Here is a 17,570-nt window from a genome sequence, read left to right as displayed (position 1 = left end):
GAATAATTCATTCAATCACTTAACAAAACTCTTGGCTCTGAAAGTGATAGTTACCATAATTTCTATCCAGGATTTCACCTTGACTTTTTCAGGAGCCATCCCTAGAGGACTTCTTAGAATCTTCCTGAACAGGTTTCTTCCATTGCTTGCAGTTGGGCTCCTTGTATTTCTCTTTGCCTGATGCCTCTAGACATTATTCACAAGTTTCTGGGCCACATTGAAAGCCTCATCTCTTTGTTCTTGCCAGTGGTGGGGTGTGTTTTGCATTCTGTGTTTTACAAGGTGTGCCTCCGATGTATTTCTGTCTCTTCCTCTCAGCTTCTGCAGTTATCTGGATTAAGCAGATATCTGCAGCCTTTTATCAATAATTTTATAATTTCTGAATTGTTAAGCATTCTCTATTCTGCCTTTATCAAATGCTCTGTTCTGTGACCTTGATTTGTATTACTGGTTCTCAGATTTCTCTAACTCGAGCATATGAGATATGAGGAACAAGAATATGATATGGGATAAGAATGTAACTTAGGAGTAAATACCATTAGCTTGTTAGATAGTGATTAATAAAGAAAACCTCTGGTATAAATCAAGTTCATTTAAAATTCAGTAAGAAGGAGTAAATTTTGTGAAGTATCAAAAATATTAATTACATGGCCCATTTATTTACAAGAAAGTTTTCATGTTTAGGCAACATAACATAAAATTGAAAAACAAAGTTCTAAAATGAAAGATTCTCTTTATTTAAGGTGATCTGGGTTTCAATTCTCTATATCATCAATTGCTTTAAGGAAATCGTTGAACTTCTGGTTATCTCCATTCAGTTATAAAGCAAATTTTTATATCAAATATCAAGGCTATTTTTATATCAGAAAGGATTGATTAAAGGGTAAATTTACAATATTTTATAAATAATAATTTGATTGAAATTCAGTGTGTTGACAACTTAATAAAGTTTCTATTTAATGTTCTTACATACTGTAATAATGACTTTTTGTTTGTTTTTAATAACTTCCAGCACCTCCAGTTTTCATACAAGAACCTGCCGATGTGTCTATGGAAATTGGCTCAAATGTGACATTACCCTGTTATGTTCAGGGTTATCCCGAACCAAGGATCAAATGGCAAAGACTGGACAACATGCCAATTTTTTCAAGACCTTTTTCAGTTAGCTCCATCAGCCAACTAAGAACAGGAGCTCTCTTTATCTTAAGTAGGTTAAAGGAAATATATTTTCTACAAATAAGTATGTTTCTATCTTATCGATCAATTAAGCTCTACTTGTTTTGGTTAGAATATTTACAAGATTGTAATCATGGCCGTATTTAAAGTCTTCCCTATTGCTCACAAAATAAAAACCATACTCTATAAGGTTTCGGCTTCAGCCTCCGAACCACCCAACAACCTGAAGCTAAGTAGTCCCCACCCTGATTGTCCCCAATATTGTCATTAATTCCAAGTGTTTTGTAACAAATTTTATTATCTTGAAAAAAATCATGTATTTGTTCTACCTACATAATGAAAATTATTTTAATATTCAACATGTAGTACAAAAGAAAAGTAAGGAAAAGTAACCCATATTAAAGTAATATGTATGTCAGTATACAAATGCCCTGACAATGTCCGCATGATGTACATGCTTACATACCATCATCACAAATTCAACAGCCCAAATGCAGACCTTACAGGGGATGAGTGACTCCCAAACTTCAAGCTGGCAAAGTGAATTTCTTCAATGGTGAACAATTTTCACTGAAGTTTTTTTCTTCTGCTTAAACAGAGTCAGGTTCATGTCATTATAAGACGAAATCATGAATTTCTGGTTGGACCTTTAAAATTCCTGTGGGATTGGGGTAATTGTTCTTCTAGTGAAAATGCCCCATGTTTTGCCTCTCTAGTTTGACTCTATCAAATGCAAGTAGACTCTGCTAATAACTGGTCCCACTAAAACAATCCCTTCTGCAACCTTTCCAATTGCCCCCCAGTTGGTGTTGCTGTAGCGTCCATTTGGTGGTGCAGCTTTCCATTCTTTGAGCAGAACTTGATTTTTCAAACCATGCTTTTGCATGTGGTTTGGACTGTCCTTTCTCTCATCCATCCACTCTTTGAGGTGTAGCTCAGGTATGACCATTGATGTGAACCTTTCTCTATGTCTCCCACATGCAGTCACTCCTGTCTCTGTGTTTCCATGGCTCATTGTTTGAACCTCTTTAAGCATTTTCACGCTGCGGGATGATTGCTTATTCCTCTCTCTATCCTCCTTCACAATGGGAACTATGGATTACAGTAGCATACTTCTCAGCCATAGGTCTCAGCACTGTGCCTGTCACACAGTTAAGGCTTCCAAGATGGTATTGGATGAATAAGTGAGTTCTTCTTTTCAGACTTATGGGCGAGTGATAAAGGAACCTATATTTGTGAGGCTGAAAACCAGTTTGGAAAGATCCAGTCGCAGGCAACGATAACAGTGACAGGACTTGGTAAGATCAATTAATTGACTTCCTTCACTGCATCATCTTTCACCTATGCCACTTTTATTTATTTATTTATTTTTGAACTAGAGAAAGACCTGATTACTAGACTAGAATTTTATCCTCTACTCCATTTCATAGAATGTGAGACTGGCAAGTAACCTTATTGTTCCAAACTCCTCATTTTCCATTTCAAAAAATGAAGGTCAATTTAAATAAATTGGTTTAAGGCTAATTGTGAGAAAGCACACACACACATACACACACACACACACACCCCTTTTCTGGTTATCTGTTTTATCATTCTAGTCCATGAAGAATTATATGTGTGTATGATGTGAAGTAAAAATAGAATGTAGTTTATTTCCAGTGGTCAGACATTTGACTCAATATCATTTATTGATTAAAATACATACCTATTTGATTATACACTGAGTTTGTATTCCTTTATCTGTATAATTATTTTGTACCTCAATACTACATTGTTTAGTAGCTTTCAATATGATTTTTAAATGTCAATGCATTTTCTCATTAATAACCTTTTTAAAAATATTTCTTTTTAGTTGTCAATGGACCTTTATTTTATTTATCTATATGCAGTGCTGAGAATTGAACCCAGTGCCTCACACATGCCGGGCAAACACTCTACCACTGCACTAGGACCCCAGCCCTCATTAATAAACTTTTATAAATTTTTCTTCATGTGTCTTTCTTCATTTGTCTGCATATACCTAAATTTTCCAATTAAAATCACTTAAGGATTTTGTTTTGGTTTACATTAAACTTATTCATTGGTTTCTAAGAAAGGACACATTTCCATGGCCTCTTTTCTGTTCCATCTCAGAGAGTCCACTGTTCTATGTACTCGAACGATTATAACAGCCTCCTGATTGTTCCCCCTCCTTCAAGTCTAGTCTCAATTTTGGGATAAATATTTATCAAAAATCATTCTGATGATTCCACTTTTCCCTTCACAACTGCTTTTGTCACTCTCCATCTGTCTGCTAGACACACTGCAGGTCTCTTGCCATGACATTTCTGGCAGTAGACATTCACATTGATTTTCTTTACTTCTGTAAAATTACCTATCCATTTGCCATTCCCTCTGCTTAGAAGGAATTGATTTCAATTTTCTTATTGAATCAATGCTTATTTTCATTTAAGAATGTTGTTCCTGAAAGTTCAAATTTTTATAGATTAACTAGAGGTCATTTGGGCCAATAAAGTAGTTTGCCCTTCTTTGAGTGCCATGGAGTTGAAAACGCCTGTACTGTCTCTGACATAGTTGCTCCTCTTATCGGAATCAGCCCCTCTGTGGCCAATGTTATTGAAGGACAGCAGCTTACTTTGCCTTGTACTCTGCTGGCTGGAAATCCCATTCCAGAGCGTCGGTGGATTAAGAATTCGGCCATGGTAAGAGCATTTTAAATGTGTGCAATTATAGTTGTAATTTTCTTGAATAAGGAGTAATGTATTCCAACTACTGAAATATCAATTGACTAAATCTGCAAAAATTATTTATAAGTGTACCAAAACATTTCTTTATAGTTAACATGTTTCTATCATTCATTATTTGGGGATTAAGAAACTGAAGAAATAATCAATGGTGTGATTTTATAATTTTACATTAAGTTCAGTGTCACTGATAAATTCCTTTTAGAATATGTAAAAATGGAAGTTCATATCATTTTCATAGCATTTAAATATTTTACACCCTTCTTTGGAATATGTTATAAAATGTAAAATTCCCATAAAATTCTTTCATTTTACATAGTAATCTTTCTTATGATTAACTTCAAACATTATCATGAACTAGTTAAGAATGTAGACCTGCAGTGTATCATTTTTTGTGTATAACTTTTGATTCTGATAGGATGTAGAAATTTCATACAATTCCACAATTATTTTTCTGTGAACATGCTAACTTTGGCAATACATGTTAATCAAGTTCAGTGCATTTTCCCTCCCATTTCTAGAGTATTGAGACTCACTTTCTCCTTCTAGTACTTTTTAGAAAAGAATTCATTTCATGGAAGTTGTAAAACTGTTCATATTTGCTTGAAAACTTGAGAAAATTAATATACCTCACTTACACATAAATGCCCTCATAGGATAATTCTAGTTGAGTATTAACATATCCAGTGTACAATTTGCATAAATGGTACAGATACAGAGGTGATAATTCTTAACTGAAAACATGGCCTTCTCTGGCATAATTACTATGTTATCCATTCTCCAATAATATTCCTATGTTACCCACTCTCCAATAATATTTTCATCCCTCAGCTGACAAGGTTTTGAAGGCAAATGAAGATTAAATGCAATTGATACACTCTCAGTAACATTTTTATGTTCCTTATTTTTAAATTAATGGTACTGAAATATTGTGTTGTTTTATAAAATATTTAATAACCCAGTTGGAAAAAAAGAGCAGATATGGTTTGGGCTCAGACAAATCCTTCCTTTGTAAATTAAACATGACTTTTTGTATTCCTGTAAGCTGGTCCAAAATCCTTACATCAGTGTGCGCAGCGATGGGAGCCTCCATATTGAAAGAGTCCGACTTCAAGATGGGGGCGAATATACTTGTGTGGCCAGTAACATTGCTGGAGCCAATAATAAGACTACCTCTGTGGTTGTGCATGGTAAGACAGACCCCATGTAATCATTTTCAAACTTTGTGCAAAGCTGGGCTCATATGTTTTAATCAAATAATTCTGTGCCTCTAATTACAAGAAGTAGATATCTCTTAGTTGTTATTTTATATTTCTTAAACAATATCTACATTGTTAATACTATTTCCAGATTTCCCTCTCTTGTGTACACAAAATGACATTCTTGGGAGTCATCAGCTGACTCTGGCCAAGGGCTTTTGTAAGTGGTTTGCTTAATTGATAAAAGTGAGCTGCGCTTTTAGAGAATTATGCTTAAAAATGCATCTTAATTTCAGGCAAACTGAATGTGTTTTACATCTAGATTGCCTATTTGGGGTGGGGGCAGTTGTGCAACAAGCATGTCCTTCCTAATGACCCCTTTGTGTTTGAGCTAGAGATGACCTAAGCTTTTCTAAAGGTCACCTCATATACACCAAACAATCTTCTTGCATGTTAAAGAACAAAGGTCACAAATAAGAAAATCCAGAGGCAGCCTTTTCCCATCCATGACTAGCAGTTGCCAGTTGTTTTAAATCCCAGTAAATAAGGAACTACTTAATCGTGTAAGAAATTACCATGACTTTTTTTGCATATTTTCTTTAAAAACTTTACCACAGTGCTTTTCTTGAAAAAAATAAAAAAGGTAGTATTAAAATAGATTTGTAAACAAGGCTGAATATCATGGGGAAGAAAGTTGCACAGATACTTAATTTCAGTAGTTGACTCAGTCTTTATTTAAAACAAATTCTGGAATCCAGTAGTTTCCAAGTTTTGCTTGGTCTGAAATTTTCAGTGCATGCAGAACATCTTCTTTTTTATGACTGTTTCTCTCCTTCTCTCTCAGTTTTATACAACTATCCACTAACCTCACCTGAGATGTTCTTAAAGAAATATTATTTGAAGAAATATTAAAGTGACTTAAAAGAGTAAATGTATAATGGCAGATGGGATGTTTTGTAACCATTTTTAAAGAACAGTCCATAGATTTCCTTGAGGGTGCTTATGGGTTAGTGTAAGAATTTAGTGTAAGAATGCCCTCATATCATCTCCCTTTAGCTTCTTAGTGATTGCCAAGAATATTGTGTTGAGAAGGATTCAGAAGCCAAATGTCACTTGAGTGAAAGAGTGATAGTGTAAGTTCTGCTAGATCAGAAAGGTGAGAAGATCAACGATGTGGTTTATCATGATGCAAAAAAATTTAATAATTTAAAGTTTAGAATTCATTTCATAGCAGTTGTTCATCTATTGCGGTCCAAAATGGGCTACTAATTTAGTCCACAAGGTTGAAAAATCAACCCATCTCCTTGGCATCCACTAAACCTTGCAATCATTTAACCAATGGATGTGATACACCGCAGCAGCTTCTTCATACCACCTTTATGTTCATTAACAGGGCATTCTTCCATCATTCCACCTCTCCACTCTGAAGAATGTTCATGGTTCTCGACTAATTCTTAAAAGAATGAATGGGTGGATGCAAACATAAATGCAAAGTAAAATGACAAAACAGCTTAATTGTCATATTGATTTATGTAGATTGACAATCTGGAAAGAAGCTTCTTCCATACCCATATGTCATCAGATTTCAAGACTGGCCTAAATTTGCTACTTTTCATTTTTATTGTCAAATTTAATACGGAGTTAAAATAACGGCTTACTCCACATTGCCCCCAAATTGACAGTATGTTTGAAAGTTGAATATTCCATCATGATTCTGGAAATTAAATTTCTTGCTTTAGTGAGTAGCCTGGCATTCTTTTTCAGGGCTGAAGTTTTACTGCCAGTTCTTTAAGAAGAAATTATCTAAAGAATAATCCCAGCCATAGGAAAATATGAATAATAGTATAGCTAACTTAATCCTTCCAAGGAATTTTTACACTGAAGTCTCTGGTACCTCCTGTTCTAGCAAAGCTCTATTCTAGGGTAGCATGACAGATCTGGAAAATTTTGATTTGAAGCAAAAGACACTATGAGTGACTGAGCTCCAGGGAGCAGTGCCACTCACATCTTCCCAGAAGATGCAAAGGAAGTATCTGGAATATAGCAAGCATAGAAGCTTCTTTAAGAAAAATCATTGTTTTCAGAACACTGGGTATGGATCACTTCTGTATGAATGAGTTGGTTCTGATGAATTGTTTATTCACCCAGGAGGGAGTGATTAACATTCTTCCTTTTCCTTTTCCTTCTACTCACGTAATGCTAATTCTTCAGTTGCTTTCTAAAGACAAAGGTATGCTGTTCTTTTTACTGAAAAATACTGACGTTATCATCCTGTATTTTAGAGTTTTAAATGTAAACTTCTAAGGTCTCTCAAGTTTTCCTGTTGAACCTTTTAAGACAATGAATTCTTTTCCAATGAGGTTAAATTTAGTAACCCACTAGGTGACTCTTGTGGATAAACAGATAATTCATATGGTAGAGAAACAGCCCATTTCTCTGGAGATGGGCTTATCAGCTCACTTCAGCTTAATGGGTAATGGGCAATGATCAAAGATATTTGTTGAATGTATAACTCTTTGGGTGTAATTCTATCTTGGGCTTCCAAGAAAAAATGATCTTTCTCTGGTTCTCTTTTATTTTTGTTAGGAAGGTCAGAGTATTAGACATCACTTAATACTTGATTTTAAGTTTGTATTAAACTTGTTGAGATCATAATTCTTGAATTTTCTTTGTCGAGCACTCTCCTTACCCTACATGTCTATCAGGAAATGTTAAATCATTGCTCAGTTTCTAAATGTTAAACATAAAATGATAATGTTCAGTTTTAAAGATGTGACACCAAAAGGAAGAACAGGTGCTCAGATTCCGAGTCTCACTTTCCTTTTCAGTTCTGCCAACCATTCAGCATGGGCAGCAGATCCTCAGTACAATCGAAGGCATTCCCGTAACCTTACCATGCAAAGCAAGTGGAATTCCCAAACCCACTATCATCTGGTCCAAGGTAAACGGTACATCTGTTGGTATTTCCTGAAGAGCAGAATGTGAAGTTCTGTTGGAAACTGATCCTTGGAGGAGAGTGAGGGAATGAGGCTCAGGAAAGAAGCTGATACAGGGCTTCGCTAAGCTGGTTTTCTTCATGGCTGGGCTGATATGTTTCAATGTGCTAAGGACCCTCCATATAACAATGTAGATTTATCTCAGAAGGATCTCTCTGATGGACATGGGGTTTCTCAGAGGTCACAGGACATGTGACCCCCAGAGGAGCTTACGTCCTTGCATTTCCTGTACCTGTACACCAGCTGTGGAGCTCTGGATAAGCCCCTGAAGCCACAAAGCAGAGCCTTTTGTGTAAGAAATAGGAGTGATCCTGACATGCTGCATAGAGCTGTCCCCTAGATCTGTACTTATATCAAGAGAGGGTGAGGGAGGCTTGGGGTTGTAGCTCAGTGGTAGAGCGCTTGCCTAGTATGTGTGAGGCACTGGGTTTGATCCTCAGCACCACATATAAATAAAATAAAGGTCCATTGATAACTAAGAAAATTATAAAAAAAGAGGAATGAGGGGATGTGGCAAGGGGTTAAAAGGATCTGCTATAACCTACAAAGTGTTTAGAATGGTTCCTGACACACAGGATGCCCCACGGAAGTGTTCATTGTTGTGTTGCTAATGTGTTCTAAGCCTCGAGTAAGTGATTGCACTAAAGACCTTCTCAGGTGCCCTCCAAGTGACCTTACTGCATGGATTTTCCTTTCATAAGATTCTAGAGTACCATCAAATATTCTGTGTATGACTAAAAATGGCAAGACACATATGCAAACTCCTTCATTCCCCTGTCCCTTGTCATGTAACGGTTCAGATTTCAGTAATATTAATGCAGCAAGGAAGAGACCCATTTCCTGAGGAAGTCCTTTCCATGTTTGGCCACAGCAGTGGCATATTTTCTGTAAATTAATTTGAATCTGGCAGATATAAAGAGGCATCAAATAATGATATCATAATGAAATGTGGCATTTGCACAGTTAGAACGACAACCCAGGTGCTTTGCCTACCATCCAGTTGTATCCACGTAGAAATCCAAAATATGGAGAAGTTTTTGTTAACATTTATACATAAACTAGAAGGTTAACATTTTCATATCCTGTACACAAATATACAATGGCAACGCTGATCCCCAACTGGCACAGTGTCTGGCACCAAGTAGAAATTTGACGCATTTTAAGGAAAATGCAAAAATGAAATCTTCCCAGATGGCCTTTGTGCTGGGGCCAAACACCAATGTTAAGAATTTGGGCTCCAAAGACTGGCTCCTGGGATTCCAATCCCAGCTCTACCACTGACTTGATTTGTGATCTTGGGCAGTTTTTTCCACTCCCCTCTCCTTGGGCTTTATTATGTTGAACTATAATATGGGGGTTGAGCTAGTTCCTTCTGGTAAGATTGTTGTGAGTTTTGGAATAGTTAAATTATGTAAGTATTCAGAACGGAGCCTGGCAGAGCTCTGCTATGATCTCTTCTGACTACTGTTATTCTGTCCCTTTTTAAGTAGCTCTGGAATAAAAGGGCCATGGTTTGGTATGGAGAAATACCACCTTTAGTTCTTTGGTCTTCTTTTTCATAAAAATAACTCTCTTTTAGTTAGCATTTTTCATTTCTAGTTTTCCCCCACCCCTTGGAGATGTTTTTCTTTCTCTCTTTGTCTTCCAGACATGAAGTCACTCCTTCAGTATCTTATTAAAACTCTGGCTCTTTGTTGTGTTTATAGAAAGGAGAGCTGATTTCAGCCAGCAGCGCTAAGTTTTCCGCAGGGGCTGATGGAAGTCTGTATGTGGTGTCACCAAGTGGCGAGGAGAGCGGAGAGTACATCTGCACGGCCACCAATGCAGCTGGTTATGCCAAGAGGAAGGTGCAGCTGACTGTCTATGGTGAGAGGTCTGGAGCAGCCGTCCCTTGACACTCCACCTGGGCCAACCCTCTGGGTTCTTTCCTGAGCACCAATACCAGGCGGCCATACCCCAGAGCAAACCGCTCCCCCGAGTTCTTTTATTATTATTATTATTTTACAACAAAAGCATTGCTACTGCCAACCAGAATCACCTCTACTTAGGTTCTGATTTTAAGGAATGTAATTATATAGTCCTTGCGGGGAAATATCATGGTGTTCTCCCAAGAAGCACGCGTATTACACGCAACCCTCTTCAGTAACAGCACTTAGTTAAAACCCCTGGCAAAGCCCAGCTCTGTCTTGGGTGGTGCTCTGCCAGGACAGGTCCCTTTTACAGAGGGAAGCCTCTAAACGGACATTTTGGCTTGCTCCTCATTTTCCTCTCAGCTCTCACCATGGAAGTATTAATGGAAAGTTTTAGATATGCCCTGAAACTTGGGAATAAATGACATTTTTTAAAAATAAATTACTTAAGAACATTAGTAGTTCATGTTTTAATGTCAATTAAAATATTCTTTCTTTGCAATGTAAGGTGTCCCGTCCCTAATGTGCGTTTATTTTAGTAAGGCCCAGAGTGTTTGGAGACCAACGAGGACTGTCCCAGGATAAACCTGTTGAGATCTTGGTCCTCGCAGGGGAGGAGGTGACTCTTCCATGCGAGGTGAAGAGTTTGCCCCCACCCACAATTACCTGGGCCAAGGAGGCCCAGCTCATCTCACCATTCTCCCCAAGGTAAGAGATGTGGGAAATCACAACACACAGAAACAAATGTTTTGGGAAGATAGCTGTGCCTGTTGAAATTTACAAATGTCTAAAAAAAAAAAGTTTTTTACATTTAATTCACATCTACATCTGGGACTACAGAAAATATAGGTACCTGTTCCTGCTGATTGACAGAATCACAGCCTCTGGGAAAGGAGTCCTCTGTGTTTCTCCTTTGCTAGCAAAGCAATAAACTTACTTTTCCTTTTTCTCAAAACTGGGTCCTCAGTATTGAATTAGCATCAGGGACAAGGACCAAGCTTTCAGCCACAACCCTAGAGAACAGGAAGACAACCAGCACACATTCAGCAAAGAGGAGGGTCATTGGAGAGGGAAATGTCCCTGATGCTTCCAAGAGAAGCCACCTATGGCCAGCAGGACCCTGACCCAACCTTGTAGATAGCAACCATGTAGAGGAAAGCTAAAGGAGCCAAGAAGCTTCACCCAAGTCCCCAAGAGTGATCTCTGAGGGATCTCAGCTGACTCTTAGGAGCAGACAGGAACCAGGTCAGTTTTGACCAACTTGGTCTTAAACACCTGGCAAAAGGATATATCCTGAGCACAGTCCTGTATGCACATTTAAAAGGAAAAAATAATAGCTTTTTTTTTTAAATGTAACTTAAGATATACACTTGTGTCAGCCCTCTAAATTGCTCTTTAAAGGAAGAAGATGCTAAGACTCAGCTTTGCCATAATTTCCTGCTGTTACATTTTACAAGGTAGTTATTAAGGTTTGTTGTAGATCCCTGTCAGCCCAAAGTGTGTAGAGCACAGAATTTTGCCAATTCCACAGGAGTGAGAAAGTATCAGGCACCATGACTGTACGATTTGACTTTGATTAGATAGTTTTGTAAATCTTCTTGACTAAACCCTTATTTGATAGGCTAAAGTGACATGACAGAAAGCATGTCAGAGCTTTAAGAATAGCACCTTCATTGCCATCCAGGAGTGACTTTAAACTTACCTCTACCACTTAAAGCTTGCTTGAAATTTTTGGCAATTTTTTAAGGGGTCTTTCTGAGCCTCTTATATCCTGTCTACACAATGGAGATTGAGGGGATTATGTAAGATCATGTACATTTCACATCCTCTGTCTCTGGGTCTCAATTTCGATTTAAATTCAATATCATGACGTAAGTCACTGGTGGAATAAGAATTAGTCTCTATCATTTGTCAGAGTCACGACATAGAATTATCAAGGTATGAATTCATGTTAGTTTCCTTTACCACTTTATCATATAACATTTTTGGATGTAGACCACTGGTGAGAAAAAAAATGAATACTTTATAATTTTACTATTTCTTTGAAAACGATAAACTTTTGTGATGCTGAGGATTGCACACAGGCCTTGTACATGCAAGCATTCTATCATTGAGCTACACTTTCTGCTCTGAAAAATAATCTTTAGTGAATATTTTTAATTAAAAAAATGCAATATTAAAGTTGAAGTTCTGTTCCCCAATAAGAATTTCTTTTCTCCCTACCTGGGGCAGACATACCTCATATCCTTAAGCAGTACAGAAAACTGTTTCTGTGTTTTTAATTTTTTTGTGTGTGACTGTTTTCAATTTACCACTGTTGCATAGAATATATTATTATTTTATGACTTGCTCGGTTATGTCGACATTTATCCACTATTATTCATATAGACCTGGTTTATTGGTTTTAACTGTATATGCATATTCTACATTTTATTTATCCATTCCCCCATTCATAGAGGTTATGGATTGTTTATTCTTTTTTTCTTTTTACAAACATACCTTTTTATCTGTCTCTTTGTATACACATGCATGAGTTTTTTAGGACCTATACTTAGAACTACATTTTTGGTCAAAACCATCCCTATTTCCAGCTTTGCAGACTCTGCTAAATTGCTCTCCAAAGGGGCAGTCTTGATTTTCCTTTCCGTGAGCAGAACAGAGAGGTCCGTTTCCACTTTCTAATGAACCCATGGCATTGACTGACTTCAATATTTTTGCGAGCAGATGGGTTTGAAATGCATCTTACAGTTGTTTTAATTTTCATGAGATGGCTTCAAGTGAGCTATGAACACTAGTACCTGCTTGTTGGCCGTTTGTGTTATCTGTGAATTCCTTCTTTAAATTGGCTGCACAGTTTTCTTATGACTTGTCTTTTTCTTATTGAATGTAGAAATTTGGTATTCTTGGTAATAATCTTTTGTGTGTTGTTATGAGTTGCAAATATCTTCTCTCAGTTTATTACAAAGGTTTTATGTTTATTTAGGTATGGTGTCTTTAATTATACAGAAGTTTTAAATGTTTAAGAAACAATGTATTAATGTATTTTTTTATTTAATTTGTACTTTTTGTGTCTTAAGAAAGATTGTAATCACAATCTCTTATGCTTTATTCCCATTTTTTTATTTCAGTTTTCACATTTTGGACTTTATATGAATTTTTTGGTTTTGGTATTAGGTAGTGTTTTACTTTTTTTTGTTTTTTCCATGTAGAAAGGCAATTGCCCCATGACATTTTGAATAATCAGTCTTTTCTTTACCTTTTAAAATATTACCTCTGACACTGTATATTAAGTCCTCTGTCCTCATGATGCCTGAGTCTGTTTAGAGGTCTCTGTCATTAACTATTTATCCAATTGTGCATTTCTGGATCAGTAGCATGCTGCATTTGAGCTTTATAAGGAATTTTGATATTACCTAGGTCTATCTAATCTCTTCACTCTCCCCAAAGTGTTTTCATGTATGTACAATGTATATATAATTATGTGCAATTACTTTAACATTACATTAATGTTATCATAACATTTTTAGATGTAGACCTTGTTTAGCCACTATGTCATTATTTGATAGGAAGAATCTATTCAAAGTACATATGAAAATATCTGTACTTTTTAAACTTTTATTTTAACACACTATTTTGTGAAGTATCGTAAAAAATAATAAAATGTTCAAGATAAATTCAAAATCTATGAAAATATACAAAAATCATTTTGTTTAGCTGCAATTTACGAAAGCAGAAAGATGTACAATTATTTGATAACTTTAGACAATTAGGTTAGATACAAGAAAACAAAAATGGTTTTGGTTTGCAAAAACATCACACAAGGTAATTATGAGAATTTTCATCTTTTGTAGCATCTAGATAGCATTCTATAGTGCTTGGAAGAATGGAATTGCTTGCAGAGTATTCCACAGTGAAGTGTGGTTGCCTGGGGTTATTGGAATTCACATGTGCCAGCGTCTCACGTGTGGTTTATCCTTTCAGACACACGTTCCTCCCTTCTGGTTCTATGAAGATCACTGAGACACGCATTTCTGATAGTGGCATGTATCTTTGTGTTGCAACAAATATTGCTGGAAATGTGACGCAGGCTGTTAAACTAAGTGTCCATGGTGAGTCTTAAAGTCCTAAGATAACCTGTGGACGGGACACAGGAAAACCCATATCCCAGTTCGTTTGATCATTAACCTGCAGGTTGTATGGAGAGTGATTAAGAAATATTTTCTAAAATACGAGACTCATCATTTTCTTTCATTTACTCCAGAAAGTTTATCTACTATCCATAAATGACCTCCCTCTTTTTCCTTTTTGCAAATGAACTGCATTAAATATTTGGTTCTCCATTTTTCTAGATGTCCATGGTCACTTAAGACTTTGTTGATATAAAGCAGAAAATGTGTTTAAACTGGGAGAAGCTAGCTGGATTCTCAAGGAAGAATTTAATAGTTTTTAAGTGGTCATTTCAATATTTAAAGAGCCCTGCAACTGAAAATGTTCTGCTTCCTGTGACTCTGTCTACTTCCCAACTCTCTTTGGTGTGCTGTGTTTCTCCACAGTATCACAGTCCAGTCATTTGATGATTCAGCACACTGCGTGCACACACTATGCCAGGCACAGTATAGATTCCAGGTGTTCAGATGTCAGAAGAAATTGTCTCAGGCAGCAGTAACTTGATTTTGCTCTCAGATCAGTGTGCTATAGTAGTGCCCTGTTGACCTTGGCATTTAACATCAGATGACAAGCTGTCTTTTACTAGCTGTAGGGCATGAGGCATTATTACCTAACTGCTCCTCTCTTTAGTTCTTCTCTCATAAAATGATGATAGTAATGCTATCAAACTTAAAAGGTTGTTTTGAGTGACAATTTTAGAAAGTGTTCGTTAAATATTTAAAAGGACAGATGAATAGGACTTTCTAGGGATGAATGGTACATAAATTGTAATTAGATCATTGAGACTCAGCTGATTCCACATAATGCATGTATGTGGGAACCAAGAATTTTTTTCCCCAGTGTTTTGATAGACTACCCCATTTAAATTTCTAAAGGTAGGTGGATAAAGGGAAATGGTAAAGTTCTGTGTGATTTTTCTTCTTCAAAATTAAGAAAGTGCTATTTGGGAGTCTTTCTTTCTGTTCTTCAACAAAGAGAACAAAAACTGAGCACATGGACAGAAATGCTTTCTGTTTTACTTTCTTATGTTATAGAAATTATCTACTTTGCCATGGAGGGTTTAAAACCTCAAATTATTTATACATTAAAGGAAACTTAACACTTTGAAATGTTTACCATTCCTCAAGTCTGGCATTAAGAATTTTGTGTCTATTATTTCCTACAATTCTTGTAATGTACTGATATTTTGCCTGGATTATTAAAAAACAAACCAAAACAAAAAAACAGGCCTCAGGAAGTTTGTTGACTTACCCTAGATCACACACCTAGTAAGTCATCCAAATCTTGAGATGACTCCTCTTTTTCACACTACATCTTGCTAAGAGGCTCTCATTTAGGGTTAGAAAAGGAAAGGATTTTTAAAGAGTTGGATTATTAACTCTCAATTATTGTTTCCAGTTTCTCCAAAGATACAGAATGGCCCTAAACACATGAAGGTCCAAGTTGGTCAAAGGGTGGATATTCCATGTAATGCTCAAGGGTCACCTCTTCCTGTGATCACCTGGTTTAAAGGTGGTAGTACCATGCTGGTTGATGGTGTGCCGCACATTAACAATCCCGATGGAATGTTAAGCATCAACCAAGCTGTACCCTCAGACGCCGGCACATATACATGTGTTGCTGCCAACATTGCAGGCAGTGATGAAGCAGAGATAATCCTACATGTCCAAGGTAATTTGGGGGCACAGGACAATATATGTGTGGTGGGGTTGGGGAATAAAGGAAAATTCTGAGTCTGTACAGAATGTATATTCTTGAATAGTCTGTGATCACTTTAGGATGATTTCCATATAACTTTGGTGACTCTGAAAGGAGAACCTTTCTAGAAGGAAATGTAACATACTTACTAAACCTGCATCAAATGTTACTGTTGAAAATGAAGTTGCTGTAGATGACATATGTAATGAAAATATTTCTAGATAATGTCCTGTTATTATCTAGTTACTCCTTAGTTTGGAAGAAATTGTGGGCAGAGTTAAAATAGGATTTCACCTCCCCTTGTCAGGATGAACTCTAAACCAGTACCCAGAAAATTGACATCTACTGCTTTCCTATTAACGTTGGTCTTATTTTGAAGTTTTAAATATTCAAATTTATTCTTTCAAGCAATAAACATTTATTGAACTTCTGCCAGGAGTTTGTCATGTTCTAGGCAGTGGTGAAATGGTAGAGATAAAGGCAAAATCCTTGCTTTTAGGAGCCATTCTAGTGTGAACAGACAGCAAGCAAGCAAATGAAGAAACAAGAACTACAAATCAAGAAAAATGCAGCACGCAGAATAGGATGGTATTGTGAATTGTCAGGTGGTGCTTCTCTTACCAAGTGATATTTACAGTGAGATTTTATTAACTAGATGGAACCAGCCATGTGGGAATTAGGGAAAGAGCATTCCTATCACATTGTATTCCAATGTAAAGACAAAAGGAAAAGATAAGCCGGTATAGTACTTAGCACAGTTACATAATACTTAGTACGTGGCACACTGCAATTATTTTTGAATGGGTGGCTAGGACAACTAATGGAGAACATGTCCAATTCATTCATTCATTCATTCATTCATTCAACAAATGGTATTGAATGCTAATGCTTATAGTCTAATGTAAAAGGGTAGATGTTTATACAATATTTTCACATATCTCCTAAGTATTTAATTGCAGACTGGCCAGTGCCATCATGAAATGCTAGAAGAAGCTCTATGGGCTTTTAATGGAAAGACAAATCAGAGAAGGCTTCCCTGGGGAGTGGGTAGAAATGAGGAGCCAGCCTTCTGGAAGAAGGTAAAAAGAACCTTCTATGTGGACATAGATGTAAGGAGGAGGACATGTGAAATTTTTAGAGACACTGGGATCAAGTCTCCATCAAGGCCAGAAGGCTGCATTCCAGGCTGAGTACTAAGTAGCTTGAGAGGAAGCTGGGGGCAAAGTCATGTGTCAGATCATCTTTTACCTAGGAACCCAGATGGGTGAGCGTAAGCTTAATTCTAGATGCTGAGAAAAGACTTTGAGGGGTTGTATCTGGGAAAGTTGCATACCTGACTTGGAATTTTAAAAGATCATTATTTTGTAGGAAAACAGTTTGGATAGTAAATGTAAGGGAAAATGGCTATAACAGACTCTTGCAGTAGTTCAGGCAAAAGATGGTGGTATTTGGACTGGGGTAAAAAAGGTAGTGGTCTACAAAATTAAAGAGGAAAGGAAGTCCTCAGGACACAACGAGACGTGGGCTGTGGGGAGTGAAAAAGATGGGTGTCTCAAGAATAACTGCAGAATTTCTTCATGAAATCACTGTTTAGAAAGAGAGGAGAGGATGTACTGGTTGGCACATTGGAGAAAGAGCAGGTCTGAAATATCCTACAGACAAAATGAGTACTAGTAATGA

At 36.8% G+C, this 17,570-nt stretch overlaps 1 protein-coding gene across 6 annotated transcripts in view; it reads left to right on the top strand.

The window, feature by feature from the left end:
- The window catches only part of Hmcn1 (hemicentin 1), a 381,331-nt gene that overhangs the window by 196,522 nt on the left and 167,239 nt on the right, over positions 1-17,570 (top strand). For 4 of the 6 annotated variants that reach the window (XM_048809830.1, XM_048809831.1, XM_048809834.1 and 1 more), the window contains 9 exons: positions 1,013-1,207; positions 2,379-2,474; positions 3,751-3,878; positions 4,966-5,110; positions 7,948-8,060; positions 9,822-9,981; positions 10,565-10,733; positions 14,007-14,134; positions 15,591-15,863. In XM_048809830.1, coding sequence (XP_048665787.1) covers positions 1,013-1,207; positions 2,379-2,474; positions 3,751-3,878; positions 4,966-5,110; positions 7,948-8,060; positions 9,822-9,981; positions 10,565-10,733; positions 14,007-14,134; positions 15,591-15,863 — 1,407 coding nt within the window. The remainder of the gene's footprint in view (positions 1-1,012; positions 1,208-2,378; positions 2,475-3,750; positions 3,879-4,965; positions 5,111-7,947; positions 8,061-9,821; positions 9,982-10,564; positions 10,734-14,006; positions 14,135-15,590; positions 15,864-17,570) is intronic. The other 2 variants (XM_048809832.1, XM_015491607.2) reach the window with 1 other exon arrangement.

This window comes from Marmota marmota, unplaced genomic scaffold (genome assembly GCF_001458135.2).
Source record: "Marmota marmota marmota unplaced genomic scaffold, marMar, whole genome shotgun sequence".
NCBI lineage: Eukaryota > Metazoa > Chordata > Mammalia > Rodentia > Sciuridae > Marmota > Marmota marmota.
This window is presented reverse-complemented; position numbering and strand designations above follow the sequence as displayed.